Source organism: Salvelinus sp. IW2-2015, unplaced genomic scaffold (assembly GCF_002910315.2).
Source record: "Salvelinus sp. IW2-2015 unplaced genomic scaffold, ASM291031v2 Un_scaffold1458, whole genome shotgun sequence".
In the NCBI taxonomy this organism is placed as follows: Eukaryota; Metazoa; Chordata; class Actinopteri; order Salmoniformes; family Salmonidae; genus Salvelinus; species Salvelinus sp. IW2-2015.
In genome coordinates this window covers 101924-125744 of record NW_019942920.1, presented here as the reverse complement: position 1 = coordinate 125744, position 23821 = coordinate 101924, and the positions used below count along the sequence as shown (strand labels likewise).

The 23821-nt window shown below is 41.9% G+C and overlaps 1 protein-coding gene across 2 annotated transcripts in view; it reads left to right on the top strand.

Annotated features, from left to right (window-relative positions):
• The window catches only part of LOC112070915 (beta-1,3-N-acetylglucosaminyltransferase radical fringe), a 44050-nt gene extending 35161 nt beyond the window's left edge, over nucleotides 1-8889 (top strand). Inside the window, exons 5-10 of one of the 2 annotated variants that reach the window (XM_070439169.1) lie at nucleotides 35-137; nucleotides 4157-4265; nucleotides 4407-4492; nucleotides 6687-6852; nucleotides 6958-7043; nucleotides 7359-8889. In XM_070439169.1, coding sequence (XP_070295270.1) covers nucleotides 35-137; nucleotides 4157-4265; nucleotides 4407-4492; nucleotides 6687-6852; nucleotides 6958-7043; nucleotides 7359-7425 — 617 coding nt within the window. In that variant the 3' untranslated portion in view covers nucleotides 7426-8889. Of the gene's footprint in view, nucleotides 1-34; nucleotides 138-4111; nucleotides 4266-4406; nucleotides 4493-6686; nucleotides 6853-6957; nucleotides 7044-7358 lie in introns of both variants that reach the window. The other variant, XM_024138369.2, reaches the window with a different exon arrangement.
• Nucleotides 8890-23821: the final 14932 nt, after the last annotated feature.

The following is a 23821-nucleotide window of genomic DNA, read 5'->3' as shown; positions in this document are numbered from 1 at the left end:
TTGGCTCAACACCCTTTCTTATTCTCTCTATCAGGGGCTAACGTCATCAACACCAACTGTTCAGCAGCACACACGCGGCAGGCCCTGTGCTGTAAGATGTCTGTGGAATACGACAAGTTCATCGAGTCACAGAGGAAGTGAGTGTTCAGTCACACTTTACCTTACTGCCTGTGTAACCGGTGGGATTTGAACCCAGGTCTCCCATGGGAGAAACCCACATCTTGACCATAACACCAAGAGGAAATGCCCCTTTGGGCTGACACGGATTTTGATCTCGCAGGCGAGGCTACCTCATCACGTGACCATGTCTGTAGCCATGTCTGCTACACCTGTTATTCCCCATCACATTACATGCTAAGAACTTAACTATAGATTAAGTCATATATTATAATTGGCCAATAAGAAGCCAATTCAGAAGAAGTTCATGTTTACTCCTGCCTTGATCAGAGACCTGAAGAAGTCCCACTTGCTTTGTGTTTAAAGGCCATTGCAGTCAAAACATGATTTTCCTGTGTTTTATATTTATTTTATTTCCATACTATGAGGTTGGAATAATACTGTTGAATTGTAAAATGATGAGCTGTTTGAAAAGACCACCTGAAGTTTCAGCTTGTTTTGGAGGGATGGAGTTTTGGCCTGACTGGTGACATTCCAGGCAGTGAATTAGTTAATAGACCAATGAAAAGAGTTCCAAAGCTCTCTGCCAAATTATTTTTATTTATTTATTTAACCTTTATTTAACTAGGCAAGTTAGTTAAGAACAAATTCTTATTTACAATGACGGCCCCCTTGTTCAGGGGCAGAATGACAGGTTTTTACCTTGTCAGCTCGGGGATTCGATCTAGCAACCTTTCGGTTACTGGCCCAACGCTCTAACCACTAGGCTACCTGCCGCCAATAACAGCTTGTTTTCAGTTTTCCTCTCCCCACTCTGACCGCTACTAGACAGTCCTAGCAACATTCTTGCTTGAGAAATGGCTCCTTGGTAAGAAGCCATTCTTGTTTCCTTTTGACGATTTTAATTGAAAACAATCACAGTAATCACATTGTTACCCAGAAATGATTTGGTATTGGGAAATGGCTGCATTGGACCTTTAATCCTGCTGCCTTTGTCAAGAGAACTGAGCCCCCCAGATTCAGGAGACTGCCTGTCTTCTGTAAAGAAATACGGCTCTTTCTTTAGTGTTGAGAAAAGGCCTATTTTGAGTTTGGACACACCTACTCATTCCAGGGTTTTTCTTTATTTTGACTATTTTCTACATTGTATAATAATAGTGAAGACATCAGAACTATGAAATAACACATATGGAATCATGTAGTAACTAAAAAAAGTGTTAAGCAAATCAAAATATATTTCTTCAAAGTAGCCACACTTTGCCTTGATGACAGCTTTGCCCACTCTTGGCATTCTCTCAACCAGCTTTATGAGGTAGTCACCTGGAATGCATTTCAATTAACAGGTGGGCCTTGATAAAAATTAATTTGTGGATTTTCTTTACTTCTTAATGCGTTGTTTTGTGACGAGGTAGGGTTGGAATACAGACGATAGCCCTATTTGGTAAAATACCAAGTCTATATTATGGCAAGAACAGCTCAAATAAGCAAAGAGAAATTACAGTCCATCATTACTTTAAGACATGAAGGTCAGTCAATCTGCAAAATTTTAGCAAATTTGAAAGTTTCTTCAAGTGCAATCATAAAAACCATCTAGCGCTATGATGGAACTGGCTCTCATGAAGACTGCCACAGGAAAGGAAGACCCAGAGTTACCTCTGCTGCAGAGGATACGTTCATTAGAGTTATCAGCCTCAGAAATTGCAGCTCAAATAAATGCTTCACAGAGTTCAAGTAACAGACACATCTCAACATCAACTGTTCAGAGGAGAGTATGTGAATCAGGCCTTCATGTTTGAATTGCTGCAAAGAAACCACTACTAAAGGACACCAATAATAATAAGAGACGTGCTTGTGCCAAGAAACACGAGCAATGGACATTAGACCGGTGGAAATCTGTCCTTTGGTCTGATGAGTCCAAATGTGAGATTTTTGGGTCCAACCGCCGTGTCTTTGTGAGATGCAGAGTAGGTGAACGGATGATCTCCACATGTGTGGTTCCCATCGTGAAGCATGGAGGAGGTGGTGTGGGGGTGCTTTGCTGGTGACACTGTCTTTGATGTATTTAGAATTCAAGGCACACTTAACCACCATGGCTACCACAGCATTCTGCAGCGACACCCCATCCCATCTGGTTTGCGCTTAGTGGGACTATCATTTGTTTTTCAACATGACAATGACCCAACACACCTCCAGGCTGTGTAAGGGCTATTTGACCAAGAAGGAGAGTGATGGAGCACTGCATCAGATGACCTGGCCTCCACAATCACCCGACCTCAACCCAATTGAGATGGTTTGGGATGAGTTGGACCGCAGAGTGAAGGAAAAGCAGCCAAGTGCTCAGCATATCAAATCAAATGTGGGAACTCCAAGACTGTTGGAAAAGCATTTCAGGTGAAGCTGGTTGAGAGAATGCCGATAGTGTCTAAAGCTGTCATCAAGGCAAAGGGTGGCTACTTTTGAAGAATCTCAAATATAAAATACATTTTGATTTGTTKAACACTTTTTTGGTTACTACATGATTTAATTTATGTTATTTAATAGGGTTTTGTCTTCACTATTATTCTACACTGTACAAAATAGTTAAAATATAGAAAAACCCTTGAATGAGTAGATGTGTCCAAACCTTTGACTGGTACTGTATATAGAAAAGTATGTGGACACCCATTCAAATGAGTGGATTCTGATATTTCAGCCAGAGCCGTTGCTGACAGGTGTATCAAATGTAGCACACAGCCATGCAATCTCCATTGACAAACATTGGCAGTAGAATGGCCGTACTGAAGAGCTCAGTGATTTTCAACATGGCACAGTCATAGGATTCCACCTTTCTAACAAGTCAGTTCGTCAAATTTCTGCCCTGCTAGAGCTGCCCCGGTCAACTGTAAGTGCTGTTTGTGAAGTGGAAACGTCTAGGAGCAACAATGGCTCAGCCGCAAAGTGGTAGGCCACACAAGCTCACAGAACAGGACCGCCGAGTGCTTTAGTGCTTAGCGCATACAATTAGTCTGTCCTCAGTTGCAACACTCTACTGAGTTCCAAGCTGCTTCTGGAAGCAGCGTCAGCACAAGAATTGTTCGTTGGCAGCTTAATGAAATGGGTTTCCATGGCCGAGCAGCTGCACACAAGCCTAAGTTCACCATGCGCATTGCCAAGCGTCGGTTGGAGTGGTGTAAAGCTTGACGCCATTGGACTCTGGAGCAGTGGAAACTGGGTTTGGTGGATGACAGGAGAACACTACCTGCCCCAATGCATATTGCCAACTGTAGAGTTTGGTGGAGGAGGAATAATGGTCTGGGGATGATTTTCATGGTTCGGGCCCCTTAGTTCCAGTGAAGGGAAATGTTAACTCTATAGCATACAATGACATTCTAGACGATTCTGTTCTTCCAACATTGTGACAACATTTTGGGAAGGCCCTTTCCTGTTTCAGCATGACAATGCCTCCGCACACAAAGCAAGGTCCATACAAATAGATGTGGAAGAACTTTACTGGCCCGCACAGAGCCCTGACCTCAACCCCGTCAAACACCTTTAGGATGAATTGTAACACTGACTGTGAGCCAGGCCTATTCGCCCAACATCAGTGCTCTAATGGTCTTTTGGCTGAATGGAAGTCCTCGTAGCAATGTTTTAAAATCTAATGGAAAGCCTTTCCAGAAGAGTGGAGGCTGTTATAGCAGCAAAGGGGGGACTAACCATATTAATGCCCATGATTTTGCAATGAGATGTTCGACAAACAGGTGTCCATATACTTTTGGTCATGTAGTGTATATCTTAGATTCTCTGTGCGGTTGGTTAAGGAGGTCAACAGATGAATAGGGACTATATGTTTCCACATACCTAATAACAGGCATTATTTGAAAAAATGGACACATTTCTTCCAGTCCCATGTCCTGTATTTGTTACTTGATGAACACCATCACTGTTGTGATGTTAACAACTTCTCAGTAATACTTAATAACTGTTTATGTAATAGCTTGCATCTACCCCCCAGGTGGTTCTGCCATATGGATGATGATAACTATGTGATTGTACCCAGTCTGCTGAAGCTGCTGTCCTCCTACCACCACACGCAGGATGTTTACCTGGGCCGGCCCAGCCTCGACCACCCCATAGAGGCCGCAGAGAGGGTCAAGAGTGACGGATCTGTGAGTACATCCAGTGTCAGTCTGTTTGTCTCTTTCTCCATCCCTTCCATCTGTCGTTCTGTCTATACCTCCCTTCCTGTCTCTAACCCTCTCTCGTTCTCTCTAACCCTCTCATTCTCTCTGACCCTTGTTTTCTTCCAGGTGTCAGTGAAGTTCTGGTTTGCTACAGGAGGAGCAGGGTTCTGTATCAGTCGTGGTCTGGCCCTCAAGATGAGTCCATGGGCTAGGTGAGTTTTAACAGTTCAACGTTTTCAATGTTCTTCAGATGCACATATTATTGTGGCTGTTAAAGGTTCATTAAATGTAAAGGCAAAAATGTAGATTTCCGCCTAAATAGACACACCCAAAAGTAACTGATGAGCAGTTAAATAAGGACATGCATTGAACTTGGTATCACACCTGATAAGGACATGGTCAGAACATAGGAATGGCACAGTTCAGATCACACACAAAGTACGTTTTTTTAGTGTTTTTTTATGTAATCTTTCATGGACAAGCTGTAAGTAAATGATTGAATAGAGTTGGAAACTCATCAGATGCCTTCCACAACAAGTCAAACACTTCTGGGAAACAAATGTGATTGATAGAAACAACAACTATAATTTTACAGATGTTTTAGTAAGAGGTATAAAAACAAAATTTCTACAATATCAACTTCTTCCAAACATTGTGGTGGTGTCAGGGGACATCCAGGGAACATCCAAGTGTCCTTTCAACCTCCCAAACATCATCCTCTCTGTGGGGAATAAAATACAGGAATATAATAGTATCAATAATGCAGGTGACAAATTTTACAAAACTGCATTATTCTAATATAAAAGCAATATACTGAAAGATAACACCCAGCCTAAACTGTGTTACACATTCCCTGCTATTGACTTTTGGCATCTCACAGCCCTCTCTCAGAGACTATCTCTAAATGTCTAACTTCGTCACTAGGCTCCCCTCCCCACTGGACATAGCAGGCCAGGGGGATTGTAGACTGGCCCTTCACAACTGGCCAGGTGAGTGCAGCAACCTCTGTCCACAAAGCATTTCAGAGTAGTAGTGCTGATCTAGGAGCAGTTTAGCTTTTTAGATCATAATGAATAAGATTATTTGGACACTGTCTGGAAAGTGGCTCACACAGAGGTGTGAAACACACGCAGACACAATGCAAATAGGGGGGGGGGGGGGGGGGGGCAAGGCTGATTGCACAAACAGGACACAGTTACATAGGCCTATACTGTGTGTAGGCTATACATACAGTTCAAAACACCAAAGAGCAGACCACAACAAAACAACATTACTGTTATGTAAAAGCAATATACTAGCCTATACAAAGCAAACAGTGGGACACAGGTAGCCTACCTTTAGAAACGAAGTAACAAAGGCCATGAGAATTTGGTTACACAGAATATATCCAACTTTTAGCAGCCTAGAAGGCCAGCATCCCGGAGTCGCCTCTTCACTGTTGACATTGAGACTGGTGTTTTGTGGGTACTATTTATGAAGCTGCCAGTTGAGGACTTGAGGCATCTGTTTCTCAAACTAGACACTCTAATGTACTTGTCCTCTTGCTCAGTTGTGCACCGGGGCCTCCCATTCCTCTTTCTATTCTGGTCAGAGCCAGTTTGTGCTGTTCTGTGAAGGGAGTAGTACACAGCGTTGTACGAGATCTTCAGTTTCTTGGCAATTTCTCGCATGGAATAGCCTTCCTTTCTCAGAACAAGAATAGACTGATGAGTTTCAGAAGAAAGGTCTTTGTTTCTTGCCATTTTGAGCCTGTAATCGAACCTACAAATGCTGATGCTCCAGATATTCAACTAGTCTAAAGAAGGCCAGTTGTATTGCTTCTTTAATCAGAATAACAGTTTTCAGCTGTGCTAACATAATTGCAAAAGGGTTTTCTAATGATCAATTAGCCTTTTAAAATTATAAACTTGGATTAGCTAACACAACGTGCCATTGGAACACAGGAGTGATGGTTGCTGATAATGGGCCTTTACTTACAGATCTAAAACAGAATCCAATCCTTCTAGAAAACATTTTTCTCAGCCGAGTCAGTAATCTTGGTCCAGGTCGCCCTCAGCATCTGTGTCTGACTCACAAAACATTTCCTCCAATGCCTCTTTCTCGGTATACCTGGTTTTGTCATATTTTTTACCCCCCTGTTGGGTAGTTTCCAACTGTTGCATTCATTAGAATTGTTGTTAAAACCATTGCTACATATACTGTAGATACAGTACACATGAAAAGACCTCGGGAATCGATAGAACATCACTCAGAGATATACAAATATGAGAACATTCAAAATGGGGGAATCTGTCCTTTAAGCTATTACGCCAAACTGTTTTGAGCAGTTCACTCACTACCTCTTCCCTCCCTCTTCTTCTCTCTCCTTTCTTATCCTCTCATCCTCTCTCCTCCTCCTCCCTCCAGTCTGGGCAACTTCATCAGCACGGCGGAGAAGATCCGTCTCCCTGACGACTGCACCATGGGTTACATCATCGAGGCGCTGCTGGAGGTGACACTGACACACACACACCTCTTCCACTCCCACCTGGAGAACCTGCAGAGGCTTCCCACAGACACCGTGCTGGAGCAGGTAGGGGTGGGGAGGAGAGAAATAGAGGGAGACAGAGAGAGAAAGAAATACAACAGCTCCCAATTGTTTTCAGCCATCAAAGAAAAACTGTGTGTGTGTGTCTAGGTCACTTTGAGCTACGGGGGTTTTGAGAACAGGAAGAATGTGATCAGCATTGGAGGAGCCTTCTCTCTGGTGGAGGACCCCTCACGGTAAACAGACAAACATTCTCCCAACATCCATCCAACATTTACCCAACATTGTCTGGCACTAGAAAATTACATGACACTGGTTTGCTTAACCTTTGCTGAATTGTGAGTGACATGTAAATGGTTATCCCCTCTCTCTTCACCAACTATTTTCTTTGTCTTACCATTCCCCTCTCTCCCCCTCCGTATCCCCTCTCTCTACTTCCATCTGCCCTCTCTCTCTCTTTCTCCCTCCCCTCAATATCTCTCTCCCTCAATCACTTTCTGCCTCCATCTCTCCTCTCTCCCTCCGTCTGCCCTCTCTGTCACTCTCTCTAGATTTAAGACTGTCCACTGCCTCCTCTACCCAGAGACTGGCTGGTGTCCTAGTAAGGGTCACCATTGATGGCCAGTATAGCATATCTACAATACTTCCTACCTGCCTGGTTGACTGGTGTCCCTGTGTATGCTAGCTATATCATTGCCATGGCAAAATAATGACAAGGCCAAACAGGTTCACTGGCACCCAGGCTAACCCTACAGAACCACTACACTCAGATCAAATGGCTAGACGTCTGTGGGTCTTTGAGCGGACATGAGGCGAGACAAGATTAGGTAACTGGAGCGAGGATCACTTTGGTCATGGTGGGATGATGAAGAAACACCCCACTACTTTGTCTTATCACTACTGTACCCTCCACTCAARGCAGGAAGTTGCTGCTGTTGGCTGTTGCCGTAGCGATGTTTCACCACTCATTGCTTTTGTTGTAGCTTTGAATCCCAAACATACTATTGTGGTCCAGAGATGTCTTTGAAGAAGTATTAATGTATTTAAATGACTGTTGAAAAGGTACCTTAAGATGCTGAACATGGTGAAATGTAAATGCATTTGCTTTTAGGTCCCAAAAATGTACTGGACTGGTGTTTTATTATGAGGGCTCATGACCAGAAATCATCAGAGGTGAATATCTGATATCAGTGTTACATTAAGTAATGCCTGAGAGCCGTTTGTGACTGTTTAACGGAGTCAAGAAGCTCACTCCACAGCTTGCTTGAAATGATCATTTTGTATAGGTCAAACGTGTGTTTGCGAGCAGAGGATCACTAGTCCCCTGGTATGGGGACAGTGGAGGAAGCCATAGTGTTAGCAGCATACTGACATCAGTTTCACTTTACAGACAACCCTTGTTGTGCCCTTCATGTCCTGAAGTTAATTTCTTACCAGAAGATGTTTCAAACTGGTGTCTGTACATGTGTGTGTGCAACCTAACTACTCAGTCAGAATGATTTCAACATCTTATAGCCAAAGATGATGCCAGTGCCTTATGTGCATTTCCAAAGTCTAGTTGACTGAAACATGACAAATGTTTTAAAGGAATGAAACTGTGATAGTACTGTATGAATAAAAATGTGTGCACCACACACACACACAGCCTTGCAGTAACCAAAACAGACTCTGATCATGAGCACACTATCTTAAAGATCATTCATTAGATATTTGTTGTTGCCTCTAAGTGTTTCCCACAATGCATGTTACAAGTTATTTCTCTGTCAAAAAGACACGTTTTGCACTCATCTCAATTCCTGTGTATAATATTTCTGTGTATTAAAAGTTACGGTAGTGTTGTAATGTGTGAGCTTGAGCTGGAAGTACATGTCTTTTCCTGATGGCTCACGCTCTCCCTTTTTGCACAAAAACACTAGAATCCAGAACCAGAATCTCTTTCCCCGCTGCAGGTCAGTGTCAGAGAGGGAGATAAGAGTCTGACTCCAGTCAGGATGGGATTTTTCCTCTTCTTCTGTCCTCCTTTTTACCGTTGATGTATTGTTTTGTGTTGAATAAAGCATGTTTTGCAGCATTACAAAACAACACCACTACTCTCTCGTCCCTTTGCTTCAGATTCATGTTTTTAACATAATTATTAAGACAATCTCAAGTACATACACGGTGATGTACAATAGGACAGTGGAACAATGCTGGTGTACTTACTGTTCTTATTACAGAAAATACTAATGAAAGAGGCAGATCTGTTTGAGGTAGCATAATCAGCTTGGTTCTCACCCTTTGGAATAACATGTGCTTGGCCCATGAAGTTTGTCAGTGAGCTAATCCAGTGTTTCCCAACTCCCCAACAGTACACATTCACATTGTAGCCCTGACAAACACCTGATTCCACTTGTCAACTAACCATCAAGCCTTACCTCTATACATATCTACCTCTATCACTGCAGTATCCCTGCACATTGTAAATATGGTACTGGAACTGACCCTGTATATAGTATACTTACTTACTTTCTCSTGTTCTTTTTTTTATTGTGTTTTTGTTTTACCTTATGTAATTTTTTGTATTACATGTATTAATTACTGCATTGTTGGGTTTAGTGCTTGAAAGAAAGGCATTTCACTGTACTTGTGCATGCGACACTGAAACTTGATTCAACTCATTGAGGGATTCAAGTGTGTTTGTCCAGGGCCACAACAAAAATGTGTGCTGTTGGGGGTTCTTGAGAACTGGAGTTGGGAAAAACTGAGTTAATGCATTGAGGCCTATGTAATGTTTGACTGGAACATAATGGTCCAGATGGCATTAGATTTATGCCTGATTACTTCACACTCCACTTTACCCTATCACAAGCTGCCATCAATCCAACCTCATTTTCAGCAGAGTGGGACGATTACTCTGAGATAATTGCTTTATGCACTGGGGTAGTAATTTCTCTCTCACGAGCTATGTTTCCATCCAATTGACGACAGATTTTCATGTGAATATTCTAAAATCGGCATAAAGAAATATGTACATTTTCCCACCAGAGATGTTTCCATCAAATTGACTTGCTGCGGGGAAAAGTTTGTGCGTGATGAGGTAGTGCACATAAAAAGACATATTTTGCAGTTACACATGTACCGAATAACAAATACAAGTGAAATGGGCTTCTATTGTATTTTCTACTGATGGTTTTCTCGCAAAAAAATGTTGCGTTCTTTAGAGTCTAACTTGGAGGACTAAACAGTGTTTAGTAAACAGCATATCATTTTGTGACTCCCAAATGTACTTTGTTATGATGGTTAGTATATCAATATTTGCACATGAATGCGTTTCCAKCACCATTTCTCACATAATTAATTGTACAGAAAAAAAAGATCCCATGTTGAACAAACAAATGATCTGTCTGCATTTTCTTACGAGATGTCGCTGCTGTTATGTATATCTGAGTGTGATACTACATAGTACTAGTGAGCCAAGTTAGGCATTACTTACTATGCACTGAGTGGAGCTGTATGCATGCTACCGAGTGATGCTGAAGTAAAGACTTCATAATCAACATTACCTTGCTCTTGTATAGACTAAACACCATACAACACATGGTGTCAGAACCACATAGGTATATCCTTGACGAGTCAAAATATCAAAACAACACAGGGATAAATGCACAGTAGAAAGGGACGTGCCAACTAGCTAACCAGCTACAAAAAAATTATAACGACAACAGTGGCTTACCCAGTAATTCCAATACCAGAGCCTATGGACATGAAAGGCGATACATACAATAACTGGACATTCTTTCCAGCGCAATGGGAAAACTATGAGATAGCTGCCAGTCTGGACAAAAAGGAATACAAAGTATGCATAGTAACTCTGCTAACTGTGATGGGAAAGGAATGACATCTCTTACAGCGGCATCTTCATATGCCTGAAGCAGAGAAACTGACCCGGTAAAAATGATAGAGGCGCTACAGAAACAGTTTGAGCCATCCAGGAACGTGATGTAATGCTTGTCAACAAAGTCAGTGTGAAACATCAGAGCAGTACATTGCAAATCTGAGGAAGCTAGCAGATGTGAGTTTTGCGCATTACAAGAGGAACTAGTTCGTGACAGGCTTGTCATATGCACTAAAGATATACACTGCTCAAAAAAATAAAGGGAACACTTAAACAACACAATGTAACTCCAAGTCAATCACACTTCTGTGAAATCAAACTGTCCACTTAGGAAGCAACACTGATTGACAATAAAATTTACATGCTGTTGGTGCAAATGGAATAGACAAAAGGTGGAAATTATAGGCAATTAGCAAGCACCCCAATAAAGGAGTGGTTTCTGCAGGTGGTGACCACAGACCACTTCTCAGTTTCTATGCTTCCTGGCTGATGTTTTGGTCACTTTTGAATGCTGGCGGTGCTTTCACTCTAGTGGTAGCATGAGACGGAGTCTACAACCCACACAAGTGGCTCAGGTAGTGCAGCTCATCCAGGATGGCACATCAATGCGGAGCGTGTGGCAAGAAGGTTTTGCTTGTGTCTGTCAGCGTAGTGTCCAGAGCATGGAGGCGCTACCAGGAGACAGGCCAGTACATCAGGAGACGTGGAGGAGGCCGTAGGAGGGCAACAACCCAGCAGCAGGGACCGCTACCTCCGCCTTTGTGCAAGGAGGAGCACTGCCAGAGCCCTGCCAAAATGACCTCCAGCAGGCCACCAAATGTGCATGTGTCTGCTCACAACGGTCAGAAACAGACTACATGAGGGCCCGACGGTCCCAGGTGGGGGTTGTGCTTACAGCCCAAACACCGTGCAGGACGTTTGGCATTTGCCAGAGAACACCAAAATTGGCAAATTCGCCCACTGGCGCCCTGTGCTTTCACAGATGAAAGCAGGTTCACACTGAGCACATGAGCACATGTGACAGACATGACAGAGTCGGGAGATGCCGTGGAGAACGTTCTGCTGCCTGCAACATGCACATTTGTGGCCTGCTGGAGGTCATTTTGCAGGGCTCTGGCAGTGCTCCTCCTTGCACAAAGGCGGAGGTAGCGGTCCTGCTGCTGGGTTGTTGCCCTCCTACGGCCTCCTCCACGTCTCCTGATGTACTGGCCTTGTCTCCTGGAGGCCTCCATGCTCTGGACACTACGCTGACAGACACAGTAAACCTTCTTGCCACAGCTCGCATTGATGTGCCATCCTGGATGAGCTGCACTATCTGAGCCACTTGTGTGGGTTGTAGACTCCGTCTCATGCTACCACTAGAGTGAAAGCACCGCCAGCATTCAAAAGTGACCAAAACATCAGCCAGGAAGCATAGAAGTGGTCTGTGGTCACCACCTGCAGAACCACTCCTTTATTGGGGCGTCTTGCTAATTGCCTTTAATTTCCACCTTTTGTCTATTCCATTTGCACAACAGGCATGTGAAATTTATTGTCAATCAGTGTTCCTTCCTAAGTGACAGTTTGATTTCACAGAAGTGTGATTGACTTGGAGTACATTGTGTTGTTTAAGTGTTGCCTGTTTTTTTGAGCAGTGTATATTTCTCCCATGGGGCAAAGAATTCAAAAGGCGTGATGGTTTTAATTAACAATAATTTTGATCCAAATGTGCAAATTGTCCAACACAGATCCTAAGGTAGATGGATTATTTTACATATGTTATTGGACAATAAACAGATATGCTTATTAACCTATACCAGTCCGAATAGATGATGATCCTTCTTTGAAAATATATATAGAATTTATCAACTACAAGCAACACTAGACTCTATTATTATATGTGGGAGGTTTAATACGGTCTTAAATACCTCTATGGACCAGCAAGGAAATCACACTACAAACTATCACCCTCAGGCACTTAAGGAAATCATGAATGTCATGGATATATTGGAATTAGTGGATATATGGAGACTTAAATACCCTGACCTAGTGAGATATACATGGCGGAGACTTAATCAAGCTAGTCGCCTTGACTACTTTCTTATACCATTCTCTCTGGCACCAAAAGTTTAAAAAGTGTTGATAGGGGARAGAATGCGGTCGGACCATCACATAATTGGCATATATATTACTCTTACAGAATTTCCACGTGGGCGAGGATATTGGAAATTTAATCAAAGCCTACTAGATGATAAATTGTTTAGAACTAGGACAAAATAATTTATAACTGACTTTTTTTGACATAACATAGGTACAGCAGATCCCCATATTGTATGGGACACTTTTAAGTGTGCCTTTAGAGGCCATGCAATTCAGTACTCATCTATAAAACAAAAGCAATTTAGATCAAAAGAGTCCATATTAACAAAGGAAATTGAAGGACTAACAGTACAGTTAGATAGCAATAAAAACGGTACCATAGAGGCACAGAATAAGTTAGAGGAAAAACAAAAAGAAATGGAGGAACTTATTCAAGAAAGATCCAGTGTAATATATTATAAAAATAAAGCGAACTGGATGGAATATGGGGAAAAATGAACCAAATTCTTTTTCAATCTTCAATATAGAAATGCTACCAAAAAAAAGGTATTAAAACTTGTTACAAATGATGGAGTAACGCACGATTCACCAAATGATATTTTGAAAGAGAAAGTAAAGTACTTTAAGAATATGTTTTCGTTTCAGGCTCCTCCATCTCCACTAACTGAAACTAATTGTATGTTTTTTTCTCCCTAATAATAATGTAAAATTAACATCTGTACAGAAAGACTCATGTGAAGGCCAAATTACAGAGGTGGAACTGCTTGATGCAATTGGGGCCTTTAAGGATGGGAAAACTCCAGGGCTGGATGGCATACCAGTGGAAGTATACAAAACRTTTTTTTTATATACTCAAAGGACCATTATTAGCTTGTTTTAACCACTCCTATATAAATGGTAGATTATCAGACACGCAACAAGAAGGTCTGATATCATTATTACTGAAACAGGACCCAAGTGGTATATATAAAGATCCAGTCCATTTAAAAAATTGGAGACCTCTTACACTTCAGTGTTGTGATGCAAAAATCCTAGCAAAATGCTTGGCGCATAGAATTAAAAAAAGTTTTGTCAGATATTATTCATCCTAATCAGACAGTTTTTTTTACATGGACGATACATTGGAGATAATATAAGGCAAGTACTGGAAACAATAGAACACTCTGAAATATCGGGGACACCAGGCCTGGTTTTCATAGCTGATTTTGAAAAGGCTTTTGATAAAGTACGACTGGAGTTTTTATATAAATGCCTAGAATATTTCAATTTTGGGGGATCTCTTATAAAATGGGTTAAAATGATGTATAGTAACCCTAGGTGTAAAATAGTAAATAATGGCTACATCTCAGAAAGTTTTAAACTATCTAGAGGAGTAAAACAAGGTTGTCCACTATCGGCATATCTAAATAGGACTGGTGGAGTTATGTCACACATGCAGCTAACACAGACATATGGAAATGTCTGCTCTACCCAAAATGACAATCAATTAATTGCAGCATTACCACAAAAATGGAAGAGGCAAGTAGAAGGGGGAAAAAGTAAGGAACTTGTATGTCGGCCCTATATTAAAGAACATAAATGGTTAAAGAAAAGTGTGATAAATAAAAACATATACCAATTTCATTTAAGGACCAAAAAACTGACAGCTGTGCCATATAAATTGCAAAATAGTTGGGAAGAGATTTTCGATGTACCCATTCCATGGCACATGGTTTATGAATTGATACGCAAAACAATGCCGGATTCAAAACTTCGAATTTTTCTATAAAAAAAAAAGAAGAGAGATCTTTTCAATTGCTTCGGCTGTGATACGGTGATGACGTCACTTGTTTAAAGTCCACTCATCAGCAAATTGTTCAGTCCATTCTGGAGGATTGGCCATTATCAGAAACAACAGTGTGGACAACGCCATGTCTGCTGAACTGCTTATTGCAGCATTCAATGATGGTGTCTGATGTGGTGTCAGTCAGCTCGTCGAGCTCCCAGTAGTCTGAGTAATAATCGACCATGATGAGGTAGTTGCTTTTGTTGACTGTAAGTAAATCCATCCCGATCTTGGACCATGGGAGGGGAAGGATTAAGTGGGGGACGAGTGTCATCTTTTGTTGTCTCTTCTGGTGGAGTTGCATGTTGCGCATATGCTGATAAAGACCTTTATGTCTCCCATAATCAATGGCCAGAAAATAGCATTCTGAGACCGGCCTCTATGCCTGAGTGGCCAGAGTGTGTTTTGTGTAGAAAGTCAGCACGTAACATGTTAGGGATGAAGACCCTGTTTCCTTTCTGTGGGAGCACCTCTTTGTACGTCCAAAAATCTTTCAGTGTGTGACTCACAGCCTGTTTGGTTCCAGGCCAGCCGTTGTTGATTTGTGAGTACAAAGCCTGAAACAGTGGGTCCCTGGAACAGTGTGCTTTGATTGACTCCATTGTCTTAGTTGAGATTGTTGACATCACTGTGTGATCCACTTGTTCCAGGTCTGTTGTGGCTAACTCATAGTGTAGACCGTGGCTGGTGTTTGCATTTGTCTGTGATCTGTGGTTGATTGAGCTGTACTGGACAGGAAGTCAGCTACAGGTAGTTTTTTGCCTTGTTTGTATTGCACGTGGTGTTGGTATCTTTGTAGTCTTAGCCCATTCTCTGCAGTCGCTTGGGTGCTGTGAGTAGGGATTTCTTAAAGATTGTCTCATGCGGTTTGTGGTCGCTGTGTATTGTGATGAACTCTCTGCCATGCAGGTACTGGTCAAACTTATCACATGCAAAATTGGAGAGATATTCTTTCTCAATCTGTGCATATTTTTGTTCTGTCTGAGTCAATGTTCTGAAGGCAAATGCAACAGGTTGTCCTTTCTGTCGAAGGGCTGCGCCCAAAACTGTATCACTGGCATCACACTGCAGTATAACTGCATCATTCACTGGGTGTTGTGTGACTAACTGTTTGGTAGTCTCAACTGCTGCGTCATGCTGTGGTAGCCATGTTGATTCAATGTCCTTGTGAGTCTTCTAAGCGGCTCACAACAATCAGATAGGCGGGGCATGAAATTTGCAGGACGGTGTACCCATGTTCCGAATGGCTGTTATTTTCTCTGGGTCAGGGCAAAGGCCCTCTGTTGTGAGAAGATGACCCATGTATGTCACACTAGGTAGCTTTAACCAGAGTTTATTTTTGTTCAGCTTCAGGTAGACATCTCTTGCTCTCTGAAGGAGCGCTGTGAGGTTTCTATCATGATCTGCCATCGCTTCTTTGTGTGTGTCACCACATCTATAGGGTAGAATGTCACACTGTTTGCACTGGTGTTCTCCAGCTGCTGGCTTGATTCCAAATGGCATTCTCAGCCATCTATACCTCCCTACAGGTGTCCAGAAAAAGTTTTAGGTAGCTGCTCACTTAATCAAGTTTGAGTTGTCAATATCCATCTTTGGCATCGAGTACTGAGAATACTTTTGCGTTGGACCCTGTCTGAGTCTGTATACCAACATGTTTCAAGCAACATGCTGCTACTTAATTATTTGTTACTTTTATTTCTTATTATTTTTTTGGGTATTTCTGTCTTAAAACAGCATTGTTGGTTAAGGGCTTGTAAGTAAGCATTCCACTGTAAGGTCTACCTGTTGTGTTCGGCGTATGTGACAAATTTAATTTGATTTGATATCTCTGGTAGAATCTCTTCTATTGTGGGCATCCCCATAGCGACCGTACGTACATATCCAAACCAGAAGCCATGGATTACAGGTAACATCCGCACTGAGCTAAAGGCTAGAGCTGCCGCTTTCAAGAGCGGGACACTTGTAAGAAATCCCGCTATAGCCTCAGACGACAATCAAACAGGTGAAGTGTCAATACAGGACTAAGATTGAATCCTACTACTCCAGCTCTGACGCTCGTCGGATGTGGTAGGGCTTGCAAGGGAAACCCAGCAGCAAGCTGCCCAGTGATGTGAGCCTACCAGACGAGCTAAACATATTTTATGCTCACTTTGAGGCAAGCAACACTGAAGCATGCATAACAGCACCAACTATTCAGGACGACTCCATGATAACGCGCTCCGAAGCCTTTGTAAGACCTTTAAACTGCTCAACATTCACAAGGCCGCAGAGCCAGACGAATTACCAGTGCGTGTACTCAGAGCATGCGCGGACCAACTGGCAAGTGTCTTCACTGACACTTTCAACCTCTCCCTGACCAAGTCTGCAATACCTAAATGTTTCAAGCAGACCACCATAGTCCCAGTGCCCAAGAATACGAAGGTAACCTGCCTAAATGACTACGCCCCGTAGTACTCAAGTTGGTAGCCATGAAGTGCTTTGAAAGGCTGGTCATGGCTCAAATCAACACCATCATCCCGGAAACCCTCGACCCACTCCATCTTATACCGCCCCAACAGATTCACAGATGACGCAATCACAATCGCACTCCATACTGCCCTTTCCCACCTGGACAAAAGGAACACCTATGTGAGAACGTTGTTCATTGACTACAGCTCAGCGTTCAACACCATAGTGCCCACAAAGCTCATCACTAAGCTAAGGACCCTGGGACTAAACACCTCCCTCTGCAACTGGATCATGGACTTCCTGACGGGCCACCACTAGGTGGTAAGGTAGGCAACAACACATCTGGCACGCTGATCCTCAACAACGGGGCCCTTCAGGGGTGCATGTTGAGTTCCCTCCTGTACTCCCTGTTCACCACGACTGCGTGGCCAAGCACGACTCCAATACCATCATTAAGTTTGTTGACGATACAACAGTGGTAGACCTGATCACCGACAATGATGAGACAGCCTATAGGGAGGAGGTCAGAGATCTGGCAGTGTGGTGCCAGGACAACAACCTCTCCCTCAATATGAGCAAGACAAAGAAGATGATTGTGGACAACAGGAAAAGGAGGGCCGAACAGGCCCCCATTAACATGATGGGGCTATAGTGGAGCGGGTCGAGAGTTTCAAGTTCCTTGGTGGCCACATCACCAACAAACTATTATGGTCCAAAAACATCAAGACAATCGTGAAGAGGGCATGACTTCCTGCCATCCAGCACCTACAGTTGAAGTCGGAAGTTTACATACATCTTAGCCAAGTCATTTAAACTCAGTTTTTCACACTTCCTGAGATTTAATCCTGGTAAAAATTCCCTGTCTTAGGTCGGTTGGATCACCACTTTATTTTAAGAATGTTAAATGTCAGAATAATAGTAGAGAGAATTATTTATTTCAGCTTTTATTTATTTCAGCACATACCCAGTGGGTCAGAAGTTTACATACACTCAATTCGTATTTGGTAGCATTGCCTTTAAATTGTTTAACTTGGGTCAAACGTTTTGGGTAGCCTTCCACAAGCTTCCCACAATAAGTTGGGGGAGTTTTGGCCCATTCCTCCTGACAGAGCTGGTGTAACTGAGTCAGGTTTGTAGGCCTCTCCACGCTTTTTCAGTTCTGCCCACAAATTTTCTATAGGATTGAGGTCAGGCTTTGTGATGGCCACTCCAATACCTTGACTTTGTTGTCCTTAAGCCATTTTGCAACAACTTTGGAAGTATGCATGGGGTCATTGTCCATTTGGAAGACCCATTTGCGACCAGCTTTAACGTCCTGATTGATGTCTTGAGATGTTGCTTCAATACATCCGCATAATGTTCCTACCTCATGATGCCATTTATTTTGTGACGTGCACCAGTCCCTACTGCAGCAAAGCCCCCCACAATATAATGCTGCCACCCCGTGCTTCACGGTGGGGATGGTGTTCTTCGACTTGCAAGCCTCTCCCTTTTCCTCCAAACAAACGATGGTCATTATGGCCACAGTTCTATTTCTTTTTTTTTTTTTTTTGGCTTAATCAGCTTAATATTGCGGAAAGAATGTTGCTTCCAATGTAATTGTCTGCATCATTTCCAATCCCCCATATTTTTGGGGGTAAATATATATATCCATACACGTATGCATACATGTACACATACAGTGGGGAGAACAAGTATTTGATACACTGCCGATTTTGCAGGTTTTCCTACTTACAAAGCATGTAGAGGTCTGTAATTTTTATCATAGGTAAACTTCAACTGTGAGAGACGGAATCTAAAACAAAAATCCAGAAAATCACATTGTATGATTTTTAAGTAATTCATTTGCATTTTATTGCATGACATAAGTATTTGATCACCTACCAACCAGTAAGAATTCCGTCTCTCACAGACCTGTTAGTTTTTCTTTAAGAAGCCCTCCTGTTCTCCACTCATTACCTGTATTAACTGCACCTGTTTGAACTCGTTACCTGTATAAAAGACACCTGTCCACACACTCAATCAAACAGACTCCAACCTCTCCACAATGGCCAAGACCAGAGAGCTGTGTAAGGACATCAGGGATAAATTGTAGACCTGCACAAGGCTGGGATGGGCTACAGGACAATAGGCAAGCAGCTTGGTGAGAAGGCAACAACTGTTGGCTCAATTATTAGAAAATAAAGAAAATATAAGAAGTTCAAGATGATGGTCAATCACCCTCGGTCTGGGGCTCCATGCAAGATCTCACCTCGTGGGGCATCAATGATCATGAGGAAGGTGAGGGATCAGCCCAGAACTACACGGCAGGACCTGGTCAATGACCTGAAGAGAGCTGGGACCACAGTCTCAAAGAAAACCATTAGTAACACACTCGCCGTCATGGATTAAAATCCTGCAGCGCACACAAGGTCCCCTGCTCAAGCAGGCGCATGTCCAGGCCCGTCTGAAGTTTGCCAATGACCATCTGATGATCCAGGAGGAATGGGAGAAGGTCTGTGGTCTGATGATTCAAAATAGAGCTTTTTGGTCTAAACTCCACTCGCCGTGTTTGGAGGAAGAAGAAGGATGAGTACAACCCCAAACACCATCCCAACCGTGAAGCGTGGAGGTGGAAACATCATTCTTTGGGGATGCTTTTCTGCAAAGGGGACAGGACGACTGCACCGTATTGATGGAGGATGGATGGGGCCATGTATTGCGAGATCTTAGCCAACAACCTCCTTCCCTCAGTAAGAGCATTGATGATGGGTCGTGGCTGGGTCTTCCAGCATGACAACGACCCGAAACACACAGCCAGGCAACTAAGGAGTGGCTCCGTAAGAAGTATCTCAAGGTCCTGGAGTGGCCTAGCCAGTCTCCAGACCTGAACCCAATAGAAAATCTTTGGGGGAGCTGAAAGTCCGTATTGCCCAGCGACAGCCCCGAAACCTGAAGGATCTGGAGAAGGTCTGTATGGAGGAGTGGGCCAAAATCCCTGCTGCAGTGTGTGCAAACCTGGTCAAGAACTACAGGAAACCTATGATCTCTGTAATTGCAAACAAAGGTTCTGTACCAAATATTAAGTTCTGCTTTTCTGATGTATCAAATACTTATGTCATGCATAAAATGCAAATTAATTACTTAAAAATCATACAATGTGATTTTCTGGATTTTTGTTTTGATTCCGTCTCTCACAGTTGAAGTGTACCTATGATAAAAATTACAGACCTCTACATGCTTTGTAAGTAGGAAAACCTGCAAATCGGCAGTGTATCAAATACTTGTTCTCCCCACTGTATATACATACACATACCTATATAGACATACTTTTTTAAAGAATATACCTTTATTATTATTCCCCGCAAACCCTACCACCGATCCCCCAATTGGAGTAAACTGATAAACACTTCTGCTTTTACCTTCAATTTATACATCTTATAACCATTTACAGACATTTTTACAGACATTTGTTTTTATTTGCCAATTATTTTTCAACTGTGCTGTGATGCTTCACAAAAGATTTGAACCTTCCTATCCTCATAGCTTCTACAGATTGTAAATTAAAAATAAACATTTTTGCTAAATAATTATATATTATGATTGATTGACTATGGCTTTTCAAATCCCGCCAGTATTGCTATCTGTAACGTTAGTTCTAGGCAAATGTTGCAATTCTTCAGCCATTCCTGGACCTGTGACCAAAAACGAGCTACATATGGACAATACCAAAATAAATGATCTAATGACTCTGCCTCCTCACAGCAGAAATCTGCAGAGCTGGGAAGATTGTATCCCCCATATATATAACATTCTATTAGTTGCAAGAATTTTGTACAGTAATTTAAATAGAAAAATTCGAAGTTTTGAATCCGGCATTGTTTTGCGTATCAATTCATAAACCATGTGCCATGGAATGGTACATCGAAAATCTCTTCCCAACTATTTTGCAATTTATATGGCACACGCTGTCAGTTTTTTGGTCCTTAAATGAAATTGGTATATGTTTTTTATTTATCACACTTTTTCTTTAACCATTTATGTTCTTTAATATAGGGCCGACATACAAGTTCCTTACTTTTTCCCCCTTCTACTTGCCTCTTCCATTTTTGTGGTAATGCTGCAATTAATTGATTGTCATTTTGGTAGAGCAGACATTTCCATATGTCTGTGTAGTGCATGTGTGACATAACTCCACCAGTCCTATTTAGATATGCCGATAGTGGACAACCTTGTTTTACTCCTCTAGATAGTTTAAAACTTTCTGAGATGTAGCCATTATTTACTATTTACACCTAGGGTTACTATACATCATTTTAACCCATTTTATAAGAGATCCCCAAAATTGGAAATTTCTAGGCATTTAATATAAAACTCCAGTCGTACTTTATCAAAAGCCTTTTCAAAATCAGCTATGAAACCAGGCCTGGTGTCCCCGATATTTCAGAGTGTTCTATTGTTTCCAGTACTTGCCTTAATATATCTCCAATGTATCGTCCATGTAAAAAAAACTGTCTGATTAGGATGAATAATATCTGACAAAACTTTTTTAATTCTATGCGCCAAGCATTTTGCTAGGATTTTGCATCACAACACTGAAGTGTAAGAGGTCTCCAATTTTTTAAAATGGACTGGATCTTTATATATACCACTTGGGTCCTTTTCAGTAATAATGATATCAGACCTTCTTGTTGCGTGTCTGATAATCTAACCATTTATATAGGAAGTGGTTAAAACAAGCTAATAATGGTCTTTGAGTATATAAAAAAAAGGTTTGTATACTTCCACTGGTATGCCATCCAGCCCTGGAGTTTTCCCATCCTTAAAGGCCCCAATTGCATCAAGCAGTTCCACCTCTGTAATTTGGCCTTCACATGAGTCTTTCTGTACAGTGTTAATTTTACATTATTAAGGGAGAAAAAAACATACAATTAGTTTCAGTTAGTGGAGATGGAGGAGCCTGAAACGAAAACTATTCTTAAAGTACTTTACTTTCTCTTTCAAAATATCATTTGGTGAATCGTGCGTTACTCCATCATTTTGTAACAAGTTTTAATACCTTTTTTTGGTAGCATTTCTATATTGAAGATTGAAAAAAGAATTTGGTTCATTTTTCCCCATATTCCATCCAGTTCGCTTTATTTTTATAATATAATAACACTGGATCTTTTTGAATAAGTCCTCCATTTCTTTTTGTTTTTCCTCTAACTTATTCTGTGCCTCTATGGTACCGTTTTTATGCTATCTAACTGTACTGTAGTCCTTCAATTTCCTTTGTTAATATGGACTCTTTTGGATCTAAATTGCTTTTGTTTATAGATGAGTACTGAATTGCATGGCCTCTTAAAGGCCACACTTAAAAGTGTCCCATACAATATGGGGATCTGCTGTACTATGTTATGTCAAAAAAGTCAGTTATAAATTATTTTTGTCCTAGTTCTAACAATTTATCATCTAGTAGGCTTTGATTAATTTCCAATATCCTCGCCCACGTGGAAATTCTGTAAGAGTATATATATGCCAATTATGTGATGGTCCGACCGCATTCTGTCCCTATCAACACTTTTTAAACTTTTGGTGGCCAAGAGAGAATGGTATAAGAAAGTAGTCAAGGCGACTAGCTTGATTAAGTCTCCGCCATGTATATCTCACTAGGTCAGGGTATTTAAGTCTCCATATATCCACTAATTCCAATATATCCATGACATTATGATTTCCTTAAGTGCCTGAGGGTGATAGTTTGTAGTGTGATTTCCCTTTCTGGTCCATAGAGGTATTTTAAGACCGTATTAAAACCTCCCACTATAATAATAGAGTCTAGGTTTGCTTTAGTTGATAAATTCTTATATATATTTTCAAAGAAGGATCATCATTATTTCGGACTGTATAGTTAATAAGCATATCTGTTTATTTGTCAATAACATATGTAAAATAATCATCTACCTTGAGGATCTGTTTGACAATTTGCAACATTTGGATCAAACTTATTGTAAATAAAACATGACCGCCTTTTGCATTTCTTTGCCCAAGTGGGAGAAATTACACTGCTCTCAAAAAAAAAAGGGAACACTTAACAACACAAGTAACTCCAAGTCAAATCACACTACTGTGAAATCAAAACTGTCCATTAGGAAGGAACCTGATTGACAATAAATTTCACATGCTGTTGTGGCAATGAATAGACAAAAGGTGGAAAATTAAAGGCAATTAGCCAGACGCCCCCAATCAAAGGAGTGGTTCTGCAGGTGGTGACCACAGACCACTTCCTATACTTCCTGCTGATGTTTTGGTCACTTTTGAATGCTGGCGGTGCTTTCACTTTCTAAGTGGTAGCATGAGACGGAGTTCTACAACCCACACAGTGGCTCCACGGTAGTGCAGCTCATCCAGGATGGCACATTCAATGCGTACTGTGGCAAGAAAGGTTTGCTGTGGTCCTGTCAGCGTAAGTGGTCCAAGAGCAATGGAGGCGCTACAAAGAGACAGGCAGTACATCAGGAGAACGTGGAGGAGGCCGTAGGAGGGCAACAACCCAGCAGCAGGAACCCGCACCTCCGCCTTTGGTGGCAAGGAGGAGCAACTGCCAGAGCCCCTGCAAAATGACTCCAGCAGGCCACAAATGTGCATGTGTCTGCTCAGATACGGTCAGAAACCAGAACCTACATGAGGGCCCGACGTCCAAGGTGGGGGTTTGTTGCCTTCAGCCCAACACCCGTGCAGGACGTTTGGCATTTGCCAGAGAACACAAAATTGGCAAATTCCGCCAACTGGCGCCCTGTGCTCCCTTCACAGATTGAAGCAGGTTCACA